The 18,429-nt window shown below is 34.4% G+C and overlaps 1 protein-coding gene across 3 annotated transcripts; it reads left to right on the top strand.

Annotated features, from left to right (window-relative positions):
* Window positions 1-4,269: 4,269 nt before the first annotated feature.
* MOCS2 (molybdenum cofactor synthesis 2) lies at window positions 4,270-17,903 on the top strand. Of its 3 annotated transcripts, none has more exons than XM_003759358.4 (7): window positions 4,271-4,351; window positions 7,564-7,685; window positions 10,045-10,189; window positions 11,468-11,595; window positions 12,222-12,372; window positions 13,316-13,439; window positions 17,166-17,903. In XM_003759358.4, exons 3-7 carry the CDS (start codon window positions 10,092-10,094, stop codon window positions 17,229-17,231), a joined length of 567 nt encoding a protein of 188 aa, XP_003759406.1. In that variant the 5' UTR covers window positions 4,271-4,351; window positions 7,564-7,685; window positions 10,045-10,091; the 3' UTR covers window positions 17,232-17,903. The 3 variants fall into 3 exon arrangements, with proteins under 3 accessions (XP_031820796.1, XP_003759406.1, XP_031820787.1); XM_031964927.1 differs by having other exon boundaries at window positions 4,277-4,347; XM_031964936.1 differs by lacking the exon at window positions 7,564-7,685 and having other exon boundaries at window positions 4,270-4,470.
* The last annotated feature ends 526 nt before the right edge of the window (window positions 17,904-18,429 follow it).

Here is an 18,429-nt window from a genome sequence, read left to right as displayed (position 1 = left end):
CTGAAACCCAAAAGCAACATATGATAACCAATATCATTATAATCACATCATGTATGTGTTTATTTACTTTAATATGTTCCCCCACGATAACCTCACTTTTACAATACAGACTTCTTAAAGGAAGATCTCATGTTTTCTTTGCCTAGAAATTCTCTGTGACTAAAGGTGACTAATTGCTAACTTAAAATTATTTTACTGTTGAGAATGTGAAATACTAATGTGAACACAAAGAACAGTGTTTGGAAAAAGCTGTCCCCTTGTTTTGGAGTTACATGTTGAATTTATGATATGTTTAAAAAGAAAACCAAGCAGTTTAAAAGCACAACAGGTTCATAGCTCCATGCACAATCTCTTTTTATCTCTGTGTGTATGTGTGTATGTGTATATATATATATATATATGTGTGTGTGTATATTTATATATATATGGAAAAGGTCATTTTATCAGATGTTGGTTATTATTTTTATAATGGAGAAATGAAATCTGAATATAGTAAGTTTTCTATTCAGAGTCTGTACACAAAAATTCTTGAAGGGAATAGTCAGTTTATGTTTTATAGAGCAGTCTTAAATGTAGTTACTAAACAAGAATCAAGAATGTAAATTTGAATATAAAAGTACAATACAGTATTATAGTCATATTCATCCTTTTGTGGGGTTAGCAGAGAATGGAGTGTGATTAAAACAATGGCCACAAGGGGGAGGAGCTAGTCTTAATTTTAATGTTCTTGGAAATGCTGACATGTTGCAGGTACATTATGTAGACCAAATGACTTGAAAAAAATGAAATAACAGTTGAGCAATGAATTCATGCCCAAATGAATGAGGTTTTTTAAGTAGAATCAAATATTTTACGAATACATTTATTGAAGGTAGGAAAAGGAAGTTTAATGGGGAGGGGGAATGTTTAATATCAGATTATGAAATAGATCAGCAAATATTTATCTTTTTGTGTTATGTGCTGTGTGCTTTATTAGTAGCATTTATTTAGTAAAATCTATGAAAGTCATATGGATAGGATAGAAACCTGGGTGATCTGCTAATTTAAAAAACTAAAGATTAATTCCAGATGTGGTCATGCTTTCCTATTCCTTTAAAAAGTAACTACTACACCATCTGTTTTTCAATGAACTATTTCAAAGAGTACCAAGGGGATGTTAAAGACATTGGTCAAAAGACTGTAGATCTCACCCATCACACATAGGTAAGAGGTCAAACTGCCTCAAAAACAGACATATTTTCACTTTTCACTAACTATCCCTGCTCCCCCCAAATAAAGGAATAGTTATCTTCTACATGTGGAATAAGGTTTTTAAAAAATATGCTCCATATTATGTGCATTTATTGACCATATGCATCTTGTTTAAACAAAATCATTGCAGGGGGATCTCTTTCCAAAACTCAAAGTATCCCAAACTAGAGACTTACAAATCTGCAAGTAATTTTTCAATATAAAGTCAGATATAGATTAAAAGACATTTGGATAGGGTGATGGTCAATGTTTAGATAAAAAGACTAGATGTGAGATGTATGGATTTCATGTTTCAAGTGCAACTGTATATATGACAAAGTTAACTGATCGATTGTATGTTGACAAAAGGGAATGGGAAGAGTAGTAACAACAACAACAAACTGACATTTATACAGGGCTTTAATATTTGCAAAGCACTTTGCAAGTATCAATGTTACAAAGTGACCCTAGCTCTCCAGTTTTCTTGGCAATGCTATTGCTAATAATTCAGCGGTGGGTTATACCTTCAGTCAGCTTGAATAAGGGTGCAGAATGTCCTGCCCCTCTCCAATAGAAATCCTTCTAGTACATGAATGATTCCCAGTGGGTCATAGACTTAGAGGGCAGGTTCCATTTGTGGACTTTCTTGATTCACTATTGTGAACACCAATGTAAATAGATCTCTGCTAACTTAATGGGGATCAGTCTATACTCCTTCCAAACTGATTACTTTTGCTGGCAAAAGCCTTTGATGTAGACAAACATTGCCTCATCCTCACAGATGGAACTGAGAAGCCAATGAGATTAGCAGTATGGGAAGCTGTTTGAACTGAATAAGTAGCCAGGACTTTTGGAGTTTGGCCTTTGACCTTGATTCTTAATGTCTCTCTTTTTTTTCTTATGTGTGGGTTTCAGGGGGAATAAGAGCCAGAACATTCTTGATCCCGTCTCTTCACTACCTAAAGGCAGAGAGTGTGATTTCTGGGCTCTGTCTACAGTGAAACCTGGTAACAAAACCAGAGCTGAATCAAGTAGGCCGGGTTTTATAATCTGAAAATACTTCTATATTTCCCCCCACCCTCTTCCTCTTCTTTTCTCTACCCCCCGCCCCCAATTCTCTTTCTTCTGTTTCCTAGGAAGGTCCCCATTGATTTATGCTCCCAAAGAGGAGAAATTCCAAAGTTATCTTTTTTTGTGGTAATAATCATATGCCTTATATTTCCAGGATTATGATCAAGTATTGTGTTTTCCTTATATAGAAGTAATAACAATAGGTTTTTATGATCCATGTGTTTAATAGATTGGGATATATATATATATATATACACATACACATATGTGTATGTATGTATATATATACATACATACACATATGTGTATGTATATATATATACATATGTATATGTATGTATATTTACACATGTTTATGTATATGTTTGTATATCTATATGTATGTTTTACTAAGCTACAAATACCCCTATAGTCTGGACTCTGATAACCCCCATTAACCTCTGAAGTAAAAATTGCATAGCTATTTTGTAGGCTCAATTTTTCTGATATACTAAAACCAGTTAAAAAATTCCAAGTGTCCTGGCAGCCTGACATATTTAAAAAGTGAAGCAATTTAAAAAATTGGAAGAGGTGGGGATGGAGTTCTTCTTTGTTCCACCTCCATTCTAGGTAATAAATGGGAAAAAAAAAAAAAATCTATCTGCATTGCCCCTTCCCACTCTTGTCCTGGTTTATTCTGAAGGAAGTCCAACACTATTTCTTGCCTCTAGGCATCTAGAAGCATGAAAGATTTTATTTCTTTTGGGACACTACATCCTCTAGGATTCCTAGTCTTACTTCTCTGAAGGGACTGAAGGACCTGAGGTTTCTGAAGAATTCTCAGAGATTGGGAGCTGAAAGGGTAGGCCACAAGAAGAGCATCTCCTATGTAAGCTTTATTCCCTACCCAACTTGAGATAAGGTTTGGGAATGGGTTCCTGTCATGAGTTCAGTCCAGTCCCCAGAAATCTATTTTATGTCCCCTGGTTTCATCGCACTCACTGATTCTCAAACTCTTTGGTCTGAAGACCTCTTTTCATTTTTTAAAAATTGACGGCCACCAAAAAGTCTTTATTTATGTTAGTTATATCTATCACCATTTACCTCATTAGAAAATATAATACCTTAGTATTATGATGAAAATATTTTTGACCTCTGAAGCCCATCCTTCAGAAATTTCCAGACGACATTCATTGTGAGAACTTGTATTAAAATAGTTTCAAATCCTCCAAAAGCACCTAATGGAGGGAAAAAAAAATCACATTTAAATATAAATACTTTGTATTCTATTGTAAAAGAAATCGGCAGTTCCTTTGTTTTTTTTTGCGTAGGAGAGACTAAAATTCTCCCTCCCGTGTTTTAAGATTATTTCAGCATCCGTGTGGAGTACGGATTGTCCCTGAACCCGAGCCCCGAAAGGGCCGGTGACTGGTTAGTTTGTAACTATCCTTACGCGCACAAGAAACATTTTTCGTCCTTGTAGGCCGTTTGGGGTGGAGAAAACTCAAAAGGTGAGGCGGGAGGTGCTACGTTCTTTGGAAATAATAACGCCATCCTCGAAGCTGGGAGGGAAGGCTCTACGACAGGAGAAGGAGGAAGGAGAGAAGGAGAGAAGGAGGCCGGGCCCCTGGCCAGGGGAGCGGCGGAGAGCACGCTCTCAGCCTCCTCAGAAAGAGTATGATTTCCGGGCGCGACGCGGGGAGTGTGGGATCACGAGCTCAGCTTTGGCTTTGCGAGATCGCCCTCGGTAAAGGAACCTCCACTTGCCTCCTCAGAGCCCCGACCAAGGACGTAGAAACATCACGCAGAGTTTTACTCGCACTTCGCTCTTTCTGGGCGAATTACACGCGACGCCTTCCTCGGGCACTTTTTAATGACGCCATAACCCTGCTTTTCCGATTGGTAGACTCGGAAATTCTCGCGATATCTCACAACCCGAGGCGGTCTGAGGGGGGGGGGAAGAGGGCGGGGTTCGGACTCCTAGACTTGGAGCGGAGAAGCCGCCTGCGGGTGGTGTCTGCGCATGCGCTGCGGCCGGAGCGTCTGCTAACTTTTCTGCGCTAAACTGTAGGTCGGTGGCGGTCCCCGCCCTCCGCCTCCGCCTCCGTCCGAGCCTGTGGGGAGGGGGCCGATCGGTGGCCGGTGTCCCGAGACCAGGGCCGCGGGGGCGGGATGGTGCCGCAGAGCCAGGTGAGCGCCACCGGCTGTGTGACTTCCGGCAGGTGGCTTCACCTTGCTGGGCCGGAGCTTCCCGGGCCTGGACTTCGGGGGGGGGGGGGGGGGGGCTTGACCCCCGCGCGGGGTTCCTTCCAGATCCAGACCCGCGATCCTAGAAAATGAGCACTTCTTTCCCCTTTTCTTGCCCTAATTGTCCTGCTTATAGCTTGTTGTAGTCTCCTTTAGATTGTGAGCCCGTAGCGGGCAGGGGCATTCTGCTGCTTCTGCTTGTGTCTTCCGGCGCTTGGCATATAGTAGGCGCTTAATAAATGTTTTCCTTATGCGTATGCCTTTGTATATATTTGTTTGCACGTTCCCTCCTCCTTTAGATTATAAGCTTCTTGAGGACAGGATTGTCTTTTGCTTCTTTTTGCATCCCCCATGCTTAGCATAATGCTTGGTATGCAGTAGGTGATTAATAAATGTTGATTAGCTGAATAAGCCAATGACTTGCCAGTCATACTGTCATATTCCTTCCCACATTCTCCGCCTTCTATTTCTTTAGATTTATATACCATCCCAAGAAAAAGGAGAGAATCTAAAGAAATGATAGGAGTAAAATGAGCACAATCAAAACACTGATTAACAGCAATAGTATATGGTGATCCACTTTGAATGGCTTCGCTATGCTTTGTAATAGAACGATCCATGACAATTTTTGAGGATCATGATGAAAAATGCCCTTTGCCTCTGGAGAAAGAACCAATGAAATCTGTATACAGACCAAACACACACACACATCTCTATATTTATTTTATTATTCTTGAGCATTTTTGGTCTGTTTTCCTTTTGCAACATGGCTAACATAGAAATGTTTTGTATAATCTACATAAAATTGTTTTGCCAATCAAATTGGAGGAGAGGAGGGAAGGAAAAAATATGGAATTCTTAATTTTAAAAAAAGTTAATTTTTGTCTGCATGTAATGGAGAGTAATAAAATGATTAAAAAAAGAAGTGATAGGGATGCATAAACAGGAATGACCTATTTAACTTATTTTTTTCCCCAAGTTTTGACTACTATCTTGAATTAGAGGACCTAGGTTCTAGTTGTGCCTCTGATCCTTGGAAAAGCTTCCTTCTAGTTCCTAGAACTGTGGTCCTGGCACCATCCCTAGTGGTATGGGACTTCTGTGACAGACTACATTGAGAGCGATGTCTATTTTAAAAAAAACATCTCTGCTCCTTTTTCCCTTCAGTTTTGTGCAATCAAGTTAAAGTTTACTTTTCTGGTTTGGAGCCAGGTTGGATGAAACTTAACTGGCCTCAATTTTTATTTTACTCTCCCAGCTCCTGTCAGTAAAGCCCTGGCTCTTGGCTTCAGGAAGAATAATACCAACCCTTTATTAAGATTACAAAGTGTTTAGTAAAGATGTAACTTTTGTTCCAGGTACTTGGAATAGTATTTGGATTTTTAAAAAAATGTCAGGAATCATAGGTTCCCTTAAAAAAAAAAAAAAAAAAAAAAAAAGGCTACATGTATATAAAATTGTCCATTGATGGACATATTTCAGTAACTTAGAACTGGTGATTGTATGGTAGTTAATATTTTGCCTTGCATTTTGGAACATTAACTCCATGGAATGCCTTTGGATTGAGGGTTTCCAGTTTCCTACTGAGCCTGGCAATTAATTAACCTGCTTATCCTGTGTTTCAAGTTCCCTATTCCTACTTTTACCATCTGCTTTTGTAAGTGTTAGTATTATTTCATATGTTACATAACATAATCAATCCTAAGCAACTGGGTCATGGAAGCATGGAGTTTAAAGTTCTATGAAGAAATGCTAGAAATCATTCAGTCCAAACTCCTCATTTTATAGAGGAGGAAACTGAGGCCCTTTCTGATAAAATAATATATTCATGAATTTTTGCACAGTTGTGTATAAAATTTTTCACCTAGTTGGTCAGGTGTAATTTTTAAAAAATTGACTTGTCAGCTAAAGTCCTTATACTTGAGTGGTGTAAAAATGAAAGCAGTTCTACAATTATTGTGAGTTATTTGCTAGTAGCAAAATGACTGATATTTTATATTTCAAGATTTGAAGACAGACCTTAGAAATAATGCAGTTTGAATTTAAAAATTTGAAAGTTTTTTCTTTGAAATAACTAAGAATTTTATTTTCTAAAGGTCTAATTTTGTTGATAATTTTCTTTTTGGGAGCAGCCAGGTGGCCCAGGAGATAGAGCACTGGCCTTGGAGTCAGGAAGACCTGAGTTCAAATTTGACCTCAGACATTTAATATTTACTGTGTGGCTCTAGACAAGTCATTTAACCCAGTTGCCTAAAAAAAGATAATTTTATTTTTAAAAATTATTTGAATAGTATCTAATTATTTGTAATTATATGTAAAAATAGCTTTCAGCATTCACTTTTAATATTTTGAGTTCCATATTTTTCCTTCCCTCTTTTTCCTCCTTTCTGCCCAAGATGATAAGCAATCTGATATAATTATACATGTGCAGTCATATTAAACACATTTACCTTAGTCATTTTGTGAAAGAAGAACCAGAACAAAAGGGAAAAATTACAAGAACGAAAAAAAAAGTGAAACATATATACTTCTATCAACATTCAGATTCCATAGTTTTTACTTTGGTTATGGATGCCATTTTCCATCATGGGTCTTTTGGGATTGTATTGGCAATTTTCTATTTACATTTTTAGTATATAAAATTCTATTTACTTTAACAAACATTTATTAAGTACTTAAATGTTTACAAAGTACTGGGCCAGGTAATTAAAATTATTTGCTTACAAGGCACAGTAATTCAGGCTTTGAGTATTAAGGTATCCTGGGAAAAGTATACTGACCTGGCAAGTCAGCAAACCTAGGATCTATTCATGTTACTAAATTGCATTGACTTTGGGCACTTTTTAAGCTTTAGTGTCATCATCTGACAAATAAGTGAATTAAACTATATTGTCTTGAAAGACTTTTCCAGATCTAAAATTCTAAAATGTTTTTTGTGTGTTTTGGGGGGATTTTTTTTTCCTTCCTTTTACTTAGAATGAAAAATCTTAAGGCTCTGACATGTTATTGATGACCTTTTCCTCCTGCTCTTTGTAGGTTACTGTGTTATATTTTGCAAGAAGTGCTGAATTAGCAGGTGTTCGTTCAGAGACCATTTCTGTGCCACAACAAATAAAGTCTCTGAAGCTGTGGGAAGAGATTGAAAATCGACATCCTAGGTAGTTTAATATTTGTGGAATATGTTGGGTTGGTGAGAGTGGTGGTCCTTTTTGTAATATGGGGTCCTAAATGGCATCTCTCCATTTCCAGAGCAAAGGCAGTTCTGAGTGATGATCATTGAAAGCTCATTAAGTGTTACAGGGTAGATTGGCTCTTATCTCAAGAGGTTATTTTATTCTGATGAGACATATAGCTCCTATAGTCTCTCCAGAGAATAAAGAAGGCATTGTGGCATAGTGGAAAGAATAATAAGAGTATCAGGTGTCAAAGTGTCTGAGATTGTGCCAAATTAGCCATATAACCTTTGGAAAAGTACTTCCTTTCTCTAGACCTTAGTTTACTTTTCTGTGAAATGAAGGAATTGGATTACATGATCTTGAAGGTACATCATCATTCTGCCAGATCCTGATCAGTAAACAAACTGACCTTCATCTAAATATCACTGGTCCTCATTTCTTAAAAAAATTCCAGATTCAGTTTTTTTCCAACATTTTCTCTTTATACAACATGTTGACATAGCCCTATCATACATAATGTGTAAAATTGACAGCTTAAAAGTAAGTTGAATTTAAGCATCTGGATTTAAGTGTTTGTAAACTTGATATTAAAAAAAAAAGTCACTGTTAATTTGTTTTTTACTGATGGTTTTTTTTTTTTTCAGTGCTATCAGTTTTCAGGGTTTTTTTTTTTCTGGACAGACATAGAAATTAATAGTGTAGTGGAAATAAAACTGAATTTGGGAAAATAGATTTGAATGGTGGCATTGCTGCCTTTTACCATTATAATTTTAGGCAACTTACTTTATCTCCTGGTGCCTCAGTTTTCTCATCCATAAAATAAGGTCTTCTTTGCATCCTATAATGTATATTAATGCAGTAAATCTTGTTCTGAATTTTTAAAAAGAAATTTGAGTACTTTTCAAACTTGAAAATTTTAAAGTTGAAATTCAATAATTTAAAGACTTTGGAAAACAAAATTTGTTACCGAATTTTACTTTTTACATTATTTTATTTCTTCAAATTTTGAAAACATTGATAGTTGTAATAACTTTTGGACACTTTCATAAATTATTTTTGTACTTATTTTATAATAAAATTTTAATTTTTAATGTCAATATTTAATGTAAACATGATACAATACCATATTTAACATGATAGTTTTAGCAGTGATTGATAGCCTTCAGGAAATAATAAACTTGTAACATGAATATGTATGTACCTCTATTTTTAAAATTTGCACAATTTATTATATTTAGCTGAGACTGACCTTAACCACTTGTTATTTTGAGTTTGCCTGACTATCTATAAAGCTAAAAAAAGCTATTCATGTGCCTGAGGCTGTGGAAATACCCCTGGCCCTTCCCAGAAGCTGGCTCAGAAGGCAGCTTTAATGGAAGAGGTGCTTCTTTTTTATGGCCTAGTATGTGTTATCTTCAGCACATATTTTTAAAATTGTTCTGTGACATCCATAAAAAAGGCAGAGTGGCATATTGCTTAGTAACCTGGCCTTGGAGTCAGGAAGATGTTTCTCACACATGCAGTGACATGAGGAAAATGTCTACGTGTCCCAGGAAACTGTTTTAAGATTCTAAGGTATAGATGACCTGCAATACTAGAGGATGAAATCATAGGTGCAAACTCCCCTCCCCCCCCCAAACAAACAAACAAAAAAACACCAGGGAATACTTTCTTGATCACTCTGCTGCTGGTTGTTAGTGGAGAGAGCAGTGAGAAAGCTTAACTATTGGTCAAATGAGATCAGATCTATTTTACTCAAAACATAAGTCAAAAGCATGCTTGGTAAGCTTTGGGATGACACCCAACAAAAATAGTTATATATATATCAATGGTATTTCATATCATTTGAGGGTTCAACAGAATTCCATTAAAACAGACTGGCATATATGCTGCTGAATCATATTCCCCTAAAAAGTTCAACATAAGTAGGTTTAAATTTTGACTTAAGGTATTAGTATATAAAGATTACAGAACACAGAGATAAAGTATTCTGAGGCAGAAAGGGAAGAAATTGATTTTGAGCAAGAAATTTGCCTTTTTTGTTTTGGTTTCTTTCTTAATGTGACTTTAGCTTATATAGAGAGTCACATATAATATACAATGTGTACTGTGTTGTTTCATTTTACTTTTTATCTTTCTTTCCTTTCATGTATGACTCAATTCCTCTTTTTTTTTTCATTTTTTCTATGTATTAATTAACTTTCTTTATAGAATAATAAATGTATTACTTTGGATTAAGTTTTCATATTTTGGATTTTGAGAACAGTGAAATTTCAGTTGTTGATTTTTAGAAATTTATTTGTCAAAATTTTGATTGGTCTAGCTTTTATGTTTTCTTCAGGTTAGCTGATGTGAGAGATCAAGTCATATTTGCTGTTCGTCAGGAATATGTCCAGCTTGGAGATCAGCTCCTCTTCTTGCAGCCAGGTGACGAGATTGCAGTTATTCCCCCCATTAGCGGAGGATAATATCTCTGGGTTGTTAGGGTATGTATGATTTCCACTTGTGACAATTGTCATGTAGAAGAAAAAATATATGAGAAAACTTTTCAACAATTCTCTTGAGCTTGCTAGTTTTTGTTGTGTGCCTGGACTAGTTAAGATTTTATTCTAAGATACCATGTTAATATCAATATGAAATATTTTTGTAGTATAAAATCATAGAACTAGAAGTGACTTCAGAAGGAATCTGGTTCAATTCCCTCACTTTACATATAAGGAGACTTGAAATTAACTTAAGTGATATGCTCAAGATCATGTAGGTAACAGTCATCAGAGAGATAATTTGAACCCAGGTCCTTTGGCTGAAGACTTATTGTTCTTTCCCTTGTGTATCTTCTAGGCCTTTGCTTTGGTAATGAGTAATAGTATGGAAGAAACTTTTCTTTTCCTAGATGTAGCGTCAGATTTTGCCAGGATGTGGCCTAAGTTGTGATCATAATTTGTGCTGTAATTACCAGCTTGTTCCTCCCTTCTCCCTGCTGCAATTAAAACCCTTAGGGACAGAGTACAAGAGCAACAGTTGCAGGAGAGGAAGAGAGGGTGAATAGAGACAACAGACTGAAGGGTCAGGGTGTGTATCAGGGTGTATGTATAAAAAGATTCATTTGCCAGATGCAATAATAAATGATCCTCACCCTGGCAGATAATAGTGTGGCAGGGAAATTGTGGAATGGGAGGAAGTGAATCATCAGAGTTGGTTTGTTTGCCTTCCCAGAGGTCACATTACTTGTTGGGGAGACACTGTCCTCAGGACCAACTTGAAATTTAAGGTCCTTGAAGACCAACATTGTAGAGGATTATTGTCTTCCGGGTCTTGAGCCTTCAGTTTTATGGCCTTGAACAAGTCATATCACTGTTCTGAGCTTTAGTTTCCCCATCTGTAAAATGGGGATAATAATTCTTGTATCATCTCACAAAGTTGTTGTAAAGAAAATAGTTTGTGAACAGCAAAGTATGATGTAAATATAAAACAATTCTGTTTTTGTCATCATACTTGACATTTAATTACTGCTCTTATACCCCTACATTAATGTAAATTAAAGGCAGTCTCTCTCAAATCAAAACTGCATTAGTAAATGCATTATGCACAGTTATCCAGTGAGCTAGGGAGTTCCAACCTTAGTGTCCAATCAGTTCTACTTTATCATCTAATATATTACTCACTTTTTTTTATTTATTTGTTTATTTTTCATCTTCTAATACTTGAGAAGGAAAAGGTTAGTGATAATACTTAATGAATTCTAGAAATATTTTCATTTCTAGAGAATCTATGAGTGCAATTGAAGAAAAACCTAAAGATATAATCAAATTTACTCTTGAGAAACTCTCAGTAGATGAAGTCTCACAGTTGGTGGTTTCTCCTGTCTGTGGAGCTGTGTCTCTGTTCGTGGGTGAGTTTTAATTTTTACACTTTTTTAAGTAGCACAGGAACAATCCGATCTAATGATAGTTCTACTTTTGTTTAAACTTAGTCAAAATTTCAAAATTTACTAAGAAATAGTCTGAAATATGTGATGTTAAGGAACTTATTTAGTATTTTATTTGGGATTTTAGTAAGTTCCAAAAAATTCTTAATTCAAATTCTGTAATGTAAAAATCAAGAAAAAATACAGTCATTATTTACAATCTTTTTATTTTTCTGTTAATGTTGAAGAAAAAGTATCCTATTCTAGAAACAATATAGTAATATAAATTATTTTCTTTTGAGTGTTGAATATCATCTAGTGGTGCCATAAGAGGAATACTGTTTCATTCCTTTGAGTGAAATAATTTTGTTTATTTGTTTAGTTTGAAAGACTATTTTAATGATTCCATGTTTACTTTCTTGCCCTTAAATCTGGGTCTATAGATAGTCAATTACTATCATTACATATATTTTGGAAAGCTTTTAAATTAGTATTGGACTGATTAAGTTTATTTTTTTGTAGAAAAAATTTTTTTCCTGCATCATAATATCTATATTTTTAAGGAAACATGGTTTGTCACTAATTAATTTTGTTTGTTTGTTTTATTTTAGGGACTACAAGAAATAATTTTGAAGGGAAAAAAGTTGTTAGCTTAGAATATGAAGCTTATATGCCAATGGCAGAAGCTGAAGTCAGAAAAATATGTAGTGCTGTTAGACAGCAGTGGCCAGTCAGGCACATAGCTGTGTACCATCGGCTTGGGTAAGCTGAGCCTCTTGATATTTTGTAAATTTCAATGCTATTTGCTGCTGTTTTAAAACTTGTGTTGATGTGATGTAGAGTACTTGATACAATAATCCTGCAGCTGAACTATATATCAAGGGAGGAAGCAATATATGTAGTAAAAATCTGAGGGCAGTTATGATAATTCATCTTTGGCTTTTTTTTTTTAATTTCTTTTTTTAATCAACACTAAATTCATTAGCTAAATTTATTTCAGTCCTTTCTAAACATAGTGTCTTAGCATTAATAACATTGTTGTGCTCTAACAGCAATAGGAATTAGCAAAGTTATGGCTATGGAACATATTTAAAATTCTTGAAAATTCTTAGTTGTCCGTTGCCTGCGAATCTAATAAACCAGTACTCTGTTTTTTTTTTTTTTTTTTTCTTTTCTTTTCTTTTTTCAAAGTCACATTGTACTTTTTATGGTTCCTGCTTATCATGCCAGATATTCTACTTAAAGTGACTAGCAGATGTTTAATTTAATTTGTATTCTTATACAAAAAGAAATAGAGTTTCAGGTTTTCTGGGGAGTTCTTGAAATGGGATCTGTATTTACTAAGAGTTACAATGTATAGTGGAAATTAGGTAGAAAAGACGTTCCCTATGCAGAAGGATCATAGAATATTCAACGTGATGTACTCAAGGATACCATATAATTGAGTCTTTCTCCTCTTGAAAAGCTAGGAAAGCATCAAATTAGCTTAACTTCTATTTTCTCATTTGGATAAAACTCTGATATGGAATATAGTTTCAACACTATGTTTAAGAACCATATGATATTTTTGTAACAAATCCTAGTTATAAGTTGTGTCTAGCATATCACCCAGTTATAAGTTGTGTGTAGCATATCACCCTAATTACTTAAAATACAAATTGGTCAAATTAAGTGTAAAACATTTTTTCCTTTTATCTTATTTCAGCTTAGTTCCAGTAACAGAAGCAAGTGTAGTCATTGCTTTGTCTTCAGCACATAGGGCTGCATCCCTTGAAGCTGTGAAATATGTTATCGATACATTAAAAGCCAAAGTTCCAATTTGGAAAAAGGTAAAAGAGCTTGATATCTGACTTTGACATCTGGACATATTTATGTTTGCTCAGGAATACCAAACATTTTATAAATGAAATTTGTAGTATTGTGTATGCCAAGGACTCTTTATCACTTTAGGGATGCTTTGTTGCAGTTAACCACCTACAATACTGATCCCATCATGTCATGAACCTCCCTTACTTACAAACCCTAGAATATATAAGACAAAGTCAATATTTTTTATCCTGGCATTCAAGGCTTCCACATTTAATTTTCAGTCTACCTTTCCAGCCTTACATTCTGTTACTTCCTTTTTGAATTCTTTTCTAGTAAACCTGGTCTATCCACTGTTCCTCAAACATGCTTTTTGCTTTACTATTTGTTCCCTTGCCTGGTGTGTTATCCCTATTTCATATTCTCTCTTGTTTTCACACTTTTTTTCCTTAGACACTTAGGTTCAAATTTAACTCTGCTTTAATTCATTTTCTTGATATTTTTTACTCTAAAGAATGTATGTCCCTTAAGAGCAAGAACCATTTATCATATTCATTATAGTACCTGAAATATGTACTAAGGGGAATTAGAACCATGTTTTCATTGTCATAAGGAACTCCCTCTCCCAATGCAAATTGATACCTTCTTTGAAATATATAGTTTGCAAGTGAAACTTGGACCATTAAGAGGTTAAATGGTTAATATATATCAGAGGCAGGATTGAAACCAGGCTCTCTTGGCTCCATAGCCAGAAAAAATAGCTTTCAAGTAATTTTGTTCCTTGTGCTTCTCTAGACCTAATTAAAGACCCAAGTCCTAATTAAATCACATATCAGATCCTCAGTATATTGTCTAATTGATTATTGTGTTGAATGGAGCTAGCAATATTTAGGACTATAAAATGACTTTGTATTTCCTATACAAATGTTTAGATATTCAATATACATTGTATTAAAAATTAACAACTAATTTTAAATAAATTTTTAAAAAACTTTCTCCACTAACATAGGCCTTGGCCCCATCAAAGACCCTAAGACTTACAGACACTTCATTTAACATTTTCCTTTTCTGATTCCGTCATTTTTTTTTTTTCATTAAGGAAAAAATAGTTGTTTAAATCTTCCCTAACCATGCCCTCCTCCCACCACCTATTGTGTTAATTAAGAAGTTGTTTGTTTTTTTTTAAAGTAGAGTTACTTTAAAAACTCATTAAAATACATATGTTGCTGTTTTAAGTAGAAAATAGTACAAAGTGGAGAAAAAAAATATCAAGACAAAGATGAAAAGACTCGTATTTACAAAAAAAGCATTTTAGCAATAGTAAGACCACTAACAAAATGGATAAAAAGACAGATTATTAGCATCCAATTCTCTAACAGTTCAGATTGGCAATTTAAACTTTCAGAACGACTTTAATTTAGGTTTTTTGTTGAGATTTTATAGAATTCAGGGAGAAAAGATTTGGTCTCTCTTAACTTACTTTGGTCATTTTAAAAAAGAAGTCCTTGGTACTTAACAATATCAAAAGAAACAAGATTATTTCTTTGAATATATATTTCATTTTTAAATGTCATTGTAGGTTACTAGCTGAATATTGCTTAATCTTAAAAAAAAAAAAAAAAAGCTTTTAATCCTATCCATGAGCATTTCCTGTCATGTGATTTGCTTGTGGGTTATGATCCTTACTCCAGCTGTAAGGAATTCTAGTTCCTCTCCCATCCCCCCCAACCCATAGGAGAACTAGATAGGAAAATAAGACATTTATATTCTTTCTTCCTATATATTTCAGTAGAGGAAATATGAGAGGGAATTTCTAACAGCTAACAAGGACAATACATCTTGAGAGAAATAATTTTACTCAATTCAACAAATAACAAACATTTGTTAACTACCTATTAGTCTTAGGCAATATAAACAAATAGAGCATTCCCAAAGCAGAAATGCTGTTTTTGTTATTAAATGATTATAGTTGGGCCACCAGATAATAGAGAATGAGGTTTAACCTAGAACAGGATTTTGAGGTTGATAGTAAATTATCAGTGGAAATTAGATCTAAGTAAATGGTATTTCTTGAAAATGTGGGTACTTGGAGTTCTTGGGAAGAGACAATGATATTGGGGGGGAAAAAAGACAAAATAGAATTTTAAAAAATAATGCATGGAGAGGACTAGATGGCTGCTCAGGCAATGTAATATACTGAAAGTATAGTATATTTACACCAGAAGGTAAGAGTTCAAGCCCTTTCTCTACTTTTTTACTAGCTCTGTGATCTTGAGAAAATTATGTGACTTTTTTAGTTTCGTATAGGATATATAGCCCCATTTTATAAGTATTTAAGTGCTGTAAAAGTTTGAGCTGTTATCATTAAGCTGGAAAGCCAATAATAGTACTAAAGAGTTCATCAGTTCCTTACTAGTTAAACTTTAACTTTCTACTCTTGTGTAGTATAATAGGAGTCTCCGCCTATTGTGATCTCTTAGAATTCATTTAGTCAAGAATGAAAGGGATTCTTTTTCTTGGCAAGCGGTATTCTGTCTTTGCAGACAGGTCAAGCTTTGGGTCAGCGCTTAGATGAAAGCCAACTGCCATTTTGACTAAGGGTCTTTGAAAAGATGTAAAGGAATATTATCAGACCAAAAAAAGAGTGGTGTCACAGGGGAAAGAACCCTGTTGTTTAAGGATGCTGTCAGGGATAGATAGGTATGGTAGAAATATGAGCTTAAGGAAAAAAAAAAGTTCTAATCAGCCTGCTGGCATCTACTGTGATTTTTGCATAGATAATCATTTAACTTTGGTCTATAAAGGGCACAGGACATAATCCCATTGAGATTGGTTCACTTCTTCCTCCTACACGCATGCCACTTCCGAGAGGACTTGGTTGGTCAGTACTCAGAGGAAGCACAGAAAGACTGGTATCTCTATATTCCTCAGCTAAATTGGGTGTTCAAGGTTTGTATTCTGAGAAACAGAAAGGAAGGAATGCAGAGCCTTATAGTACTTTAACTGAATGGGACAAAAGGTTAAAGATTTAGAAATGGAAAGAATTTTAGAGTATACCTAGTTTAACTCCTTCATTTAATAGATGGCTTATTAGATGAAGCCTAGAGAGGTAAGGCAATTGACTAAACACACAGAAAATTAAGTTGCTGAGTAGGATTTAAACCCAAATCCATCATACCATAAGGCAACCTGGTAATTGGACCACTGATAGTGAAAATTCTTATTATTGATAGTGAAACTTTTGTATTTAGAGAAAAATAGTTTAGTTTGATGTTGCAGATTTGGGTACCCTTCTGACCTACACAGGAATCTGTATCTTGCTATGTCTTAGAAAATGATCATCTTGAATTTCTGTAGCCAGCTGTGTGGGAAGATCTTTGGGAACTTAACTGGACTAAATATTAGACAACAGATAGATTGTCATCCAGGACACACTTCAGTCTTTTCAAGCTTGATATAGGACCTGCTAGAACGCCTATTTTGGCATAGTCTTGGAAATTCACTCCCATTAACTTTTTGTTTTTTTGTTTTTTTTGTTTTTTTGTTTTTTTTGTCATGAGGAGTAGTTTCAGTGGATGCTAAAGAATTTAGGTAATAAATTAAAAAAAATCTAAATGTTAAGTTCTTATGAAACAAGAGTTTTAAATGAAAGATTTAGTTTGACTATTTTATTCAGAACTTTTATATTGATTGCAGGAAAATACTATATTTTGAAAATCATTTGTTGTTGTTTTGTTTTGTTTTTAAAGGAAATTTATGAAGAAGAAACATCATCTTGGAAAAGAAACAAAGAATGCTTTTGGACAAAAAACTAATTTTTACTAAGTGAAAATTTGGTTTTAAAAATTGCTCCATTTACTGTAATTCAATGTTGTTTTTCCTTTATTTCTGAGCCTTTTTTAATCTCTCTGAAGTATTATGATAAAGTGGACAGAATTGGACTTTACATATAACTCTTACTATACATTTTGACTATTGTAAAGTCATAATAATCTCTTAGAAGCTCATTTTTATCATCTTTTAAGCAGATAAAATACTGCTTAACTTACAGGGTTAAGAGCATGGAAATGTTTGGTAAACTTTGAAAATGCTATGTAAATTTAAAGTTAGTTTAATTCAACAAGATCATGATATTTTGCCAAAGACAGGTTCTTTCATAGCATTCCATTGAGATAGCAAGGAGAAAATATGGGGCGAGGTGGGAAGCTTTAGTAATAAGAGAAGTTGAGAGGAATAAAGACATGATTAAGATTTACAGAGTGTTAAGAAAAATTCTATTACCAAGCTAATTTTGTGTCTGCTTGTAGATGTGTGTGTGTCTTCTTTCCTCTTACTTATATGTTCTCTTAGAAGATCAATAATGACATAGTTGGTAAAGTTGGAATGGAGATCCCAGTTTAGTTATTTTCTGTGCTATTGAATTGGAGGATGAAATCAAAGAGCAAAGAAATTTAAAGTTGAGATAAATATTTCAGATAGTAAAAAAACAAAAACAAAAAAAAAAAAAACCCATATCCTTCAATTCCTGAGGCATGGAGTCAATTTTTTCAACCAAGATAATATATTAATGTGTTATATATGTTCAAAAGGTTCAGAGTTCTTTTATCACAGATCAATTCAAGTCCATTTGTTGATTCATTCTGAAGTTTGTATAAAGTTTATAGCCAATAAATTTATTATAAAGTCAAGAAAATGTACTTAGTAACTGTTAGTTGTATTGATGTCTATTGTTCAAAATTGGGCCCATTGAAGACTTGTTTGGACTGATTAAGAACTAGAAATTAAGAGAACTAGAAAATGATTTATAATAGTAGTATAAAGAAAAGCAGCTTGAAAATACTTAGAAGCTGTGAACAGTTCTAAAGACTTAATAAGAATATATGGCAATGTTCAGTCAGGATTCCAGAGGACCAAGCATGCTGGCTGTCTTCTAAGAGAGGTGATGGAAGAAGATATTCTTTTTTTTTGTATATAACCAATGTGGGAATTTGTTTTGGTTAATTACAGACTTAT

The sequence above is a fragment of the Sarcophilus harrisii genome, chromosome 1 (genome assembly GCF_902635505.1).
Source record: "Sarcophilus harrisii chromosome 1, mSarHar1.11, whole genome shotgun sequence".
Taxonomy (NCBI): Eukaryota; Metazoa; Chordata; class Mammalia; order Dasyuromorphia; family Dasyuridae; genus Sarcophilus; species Sarcophilus harrisii.
The sequence above is the reverse complement of the archived record's forward strand: the minus strand, read 5'-3'. Positions and strand labels throughout refer to the sequence as shown.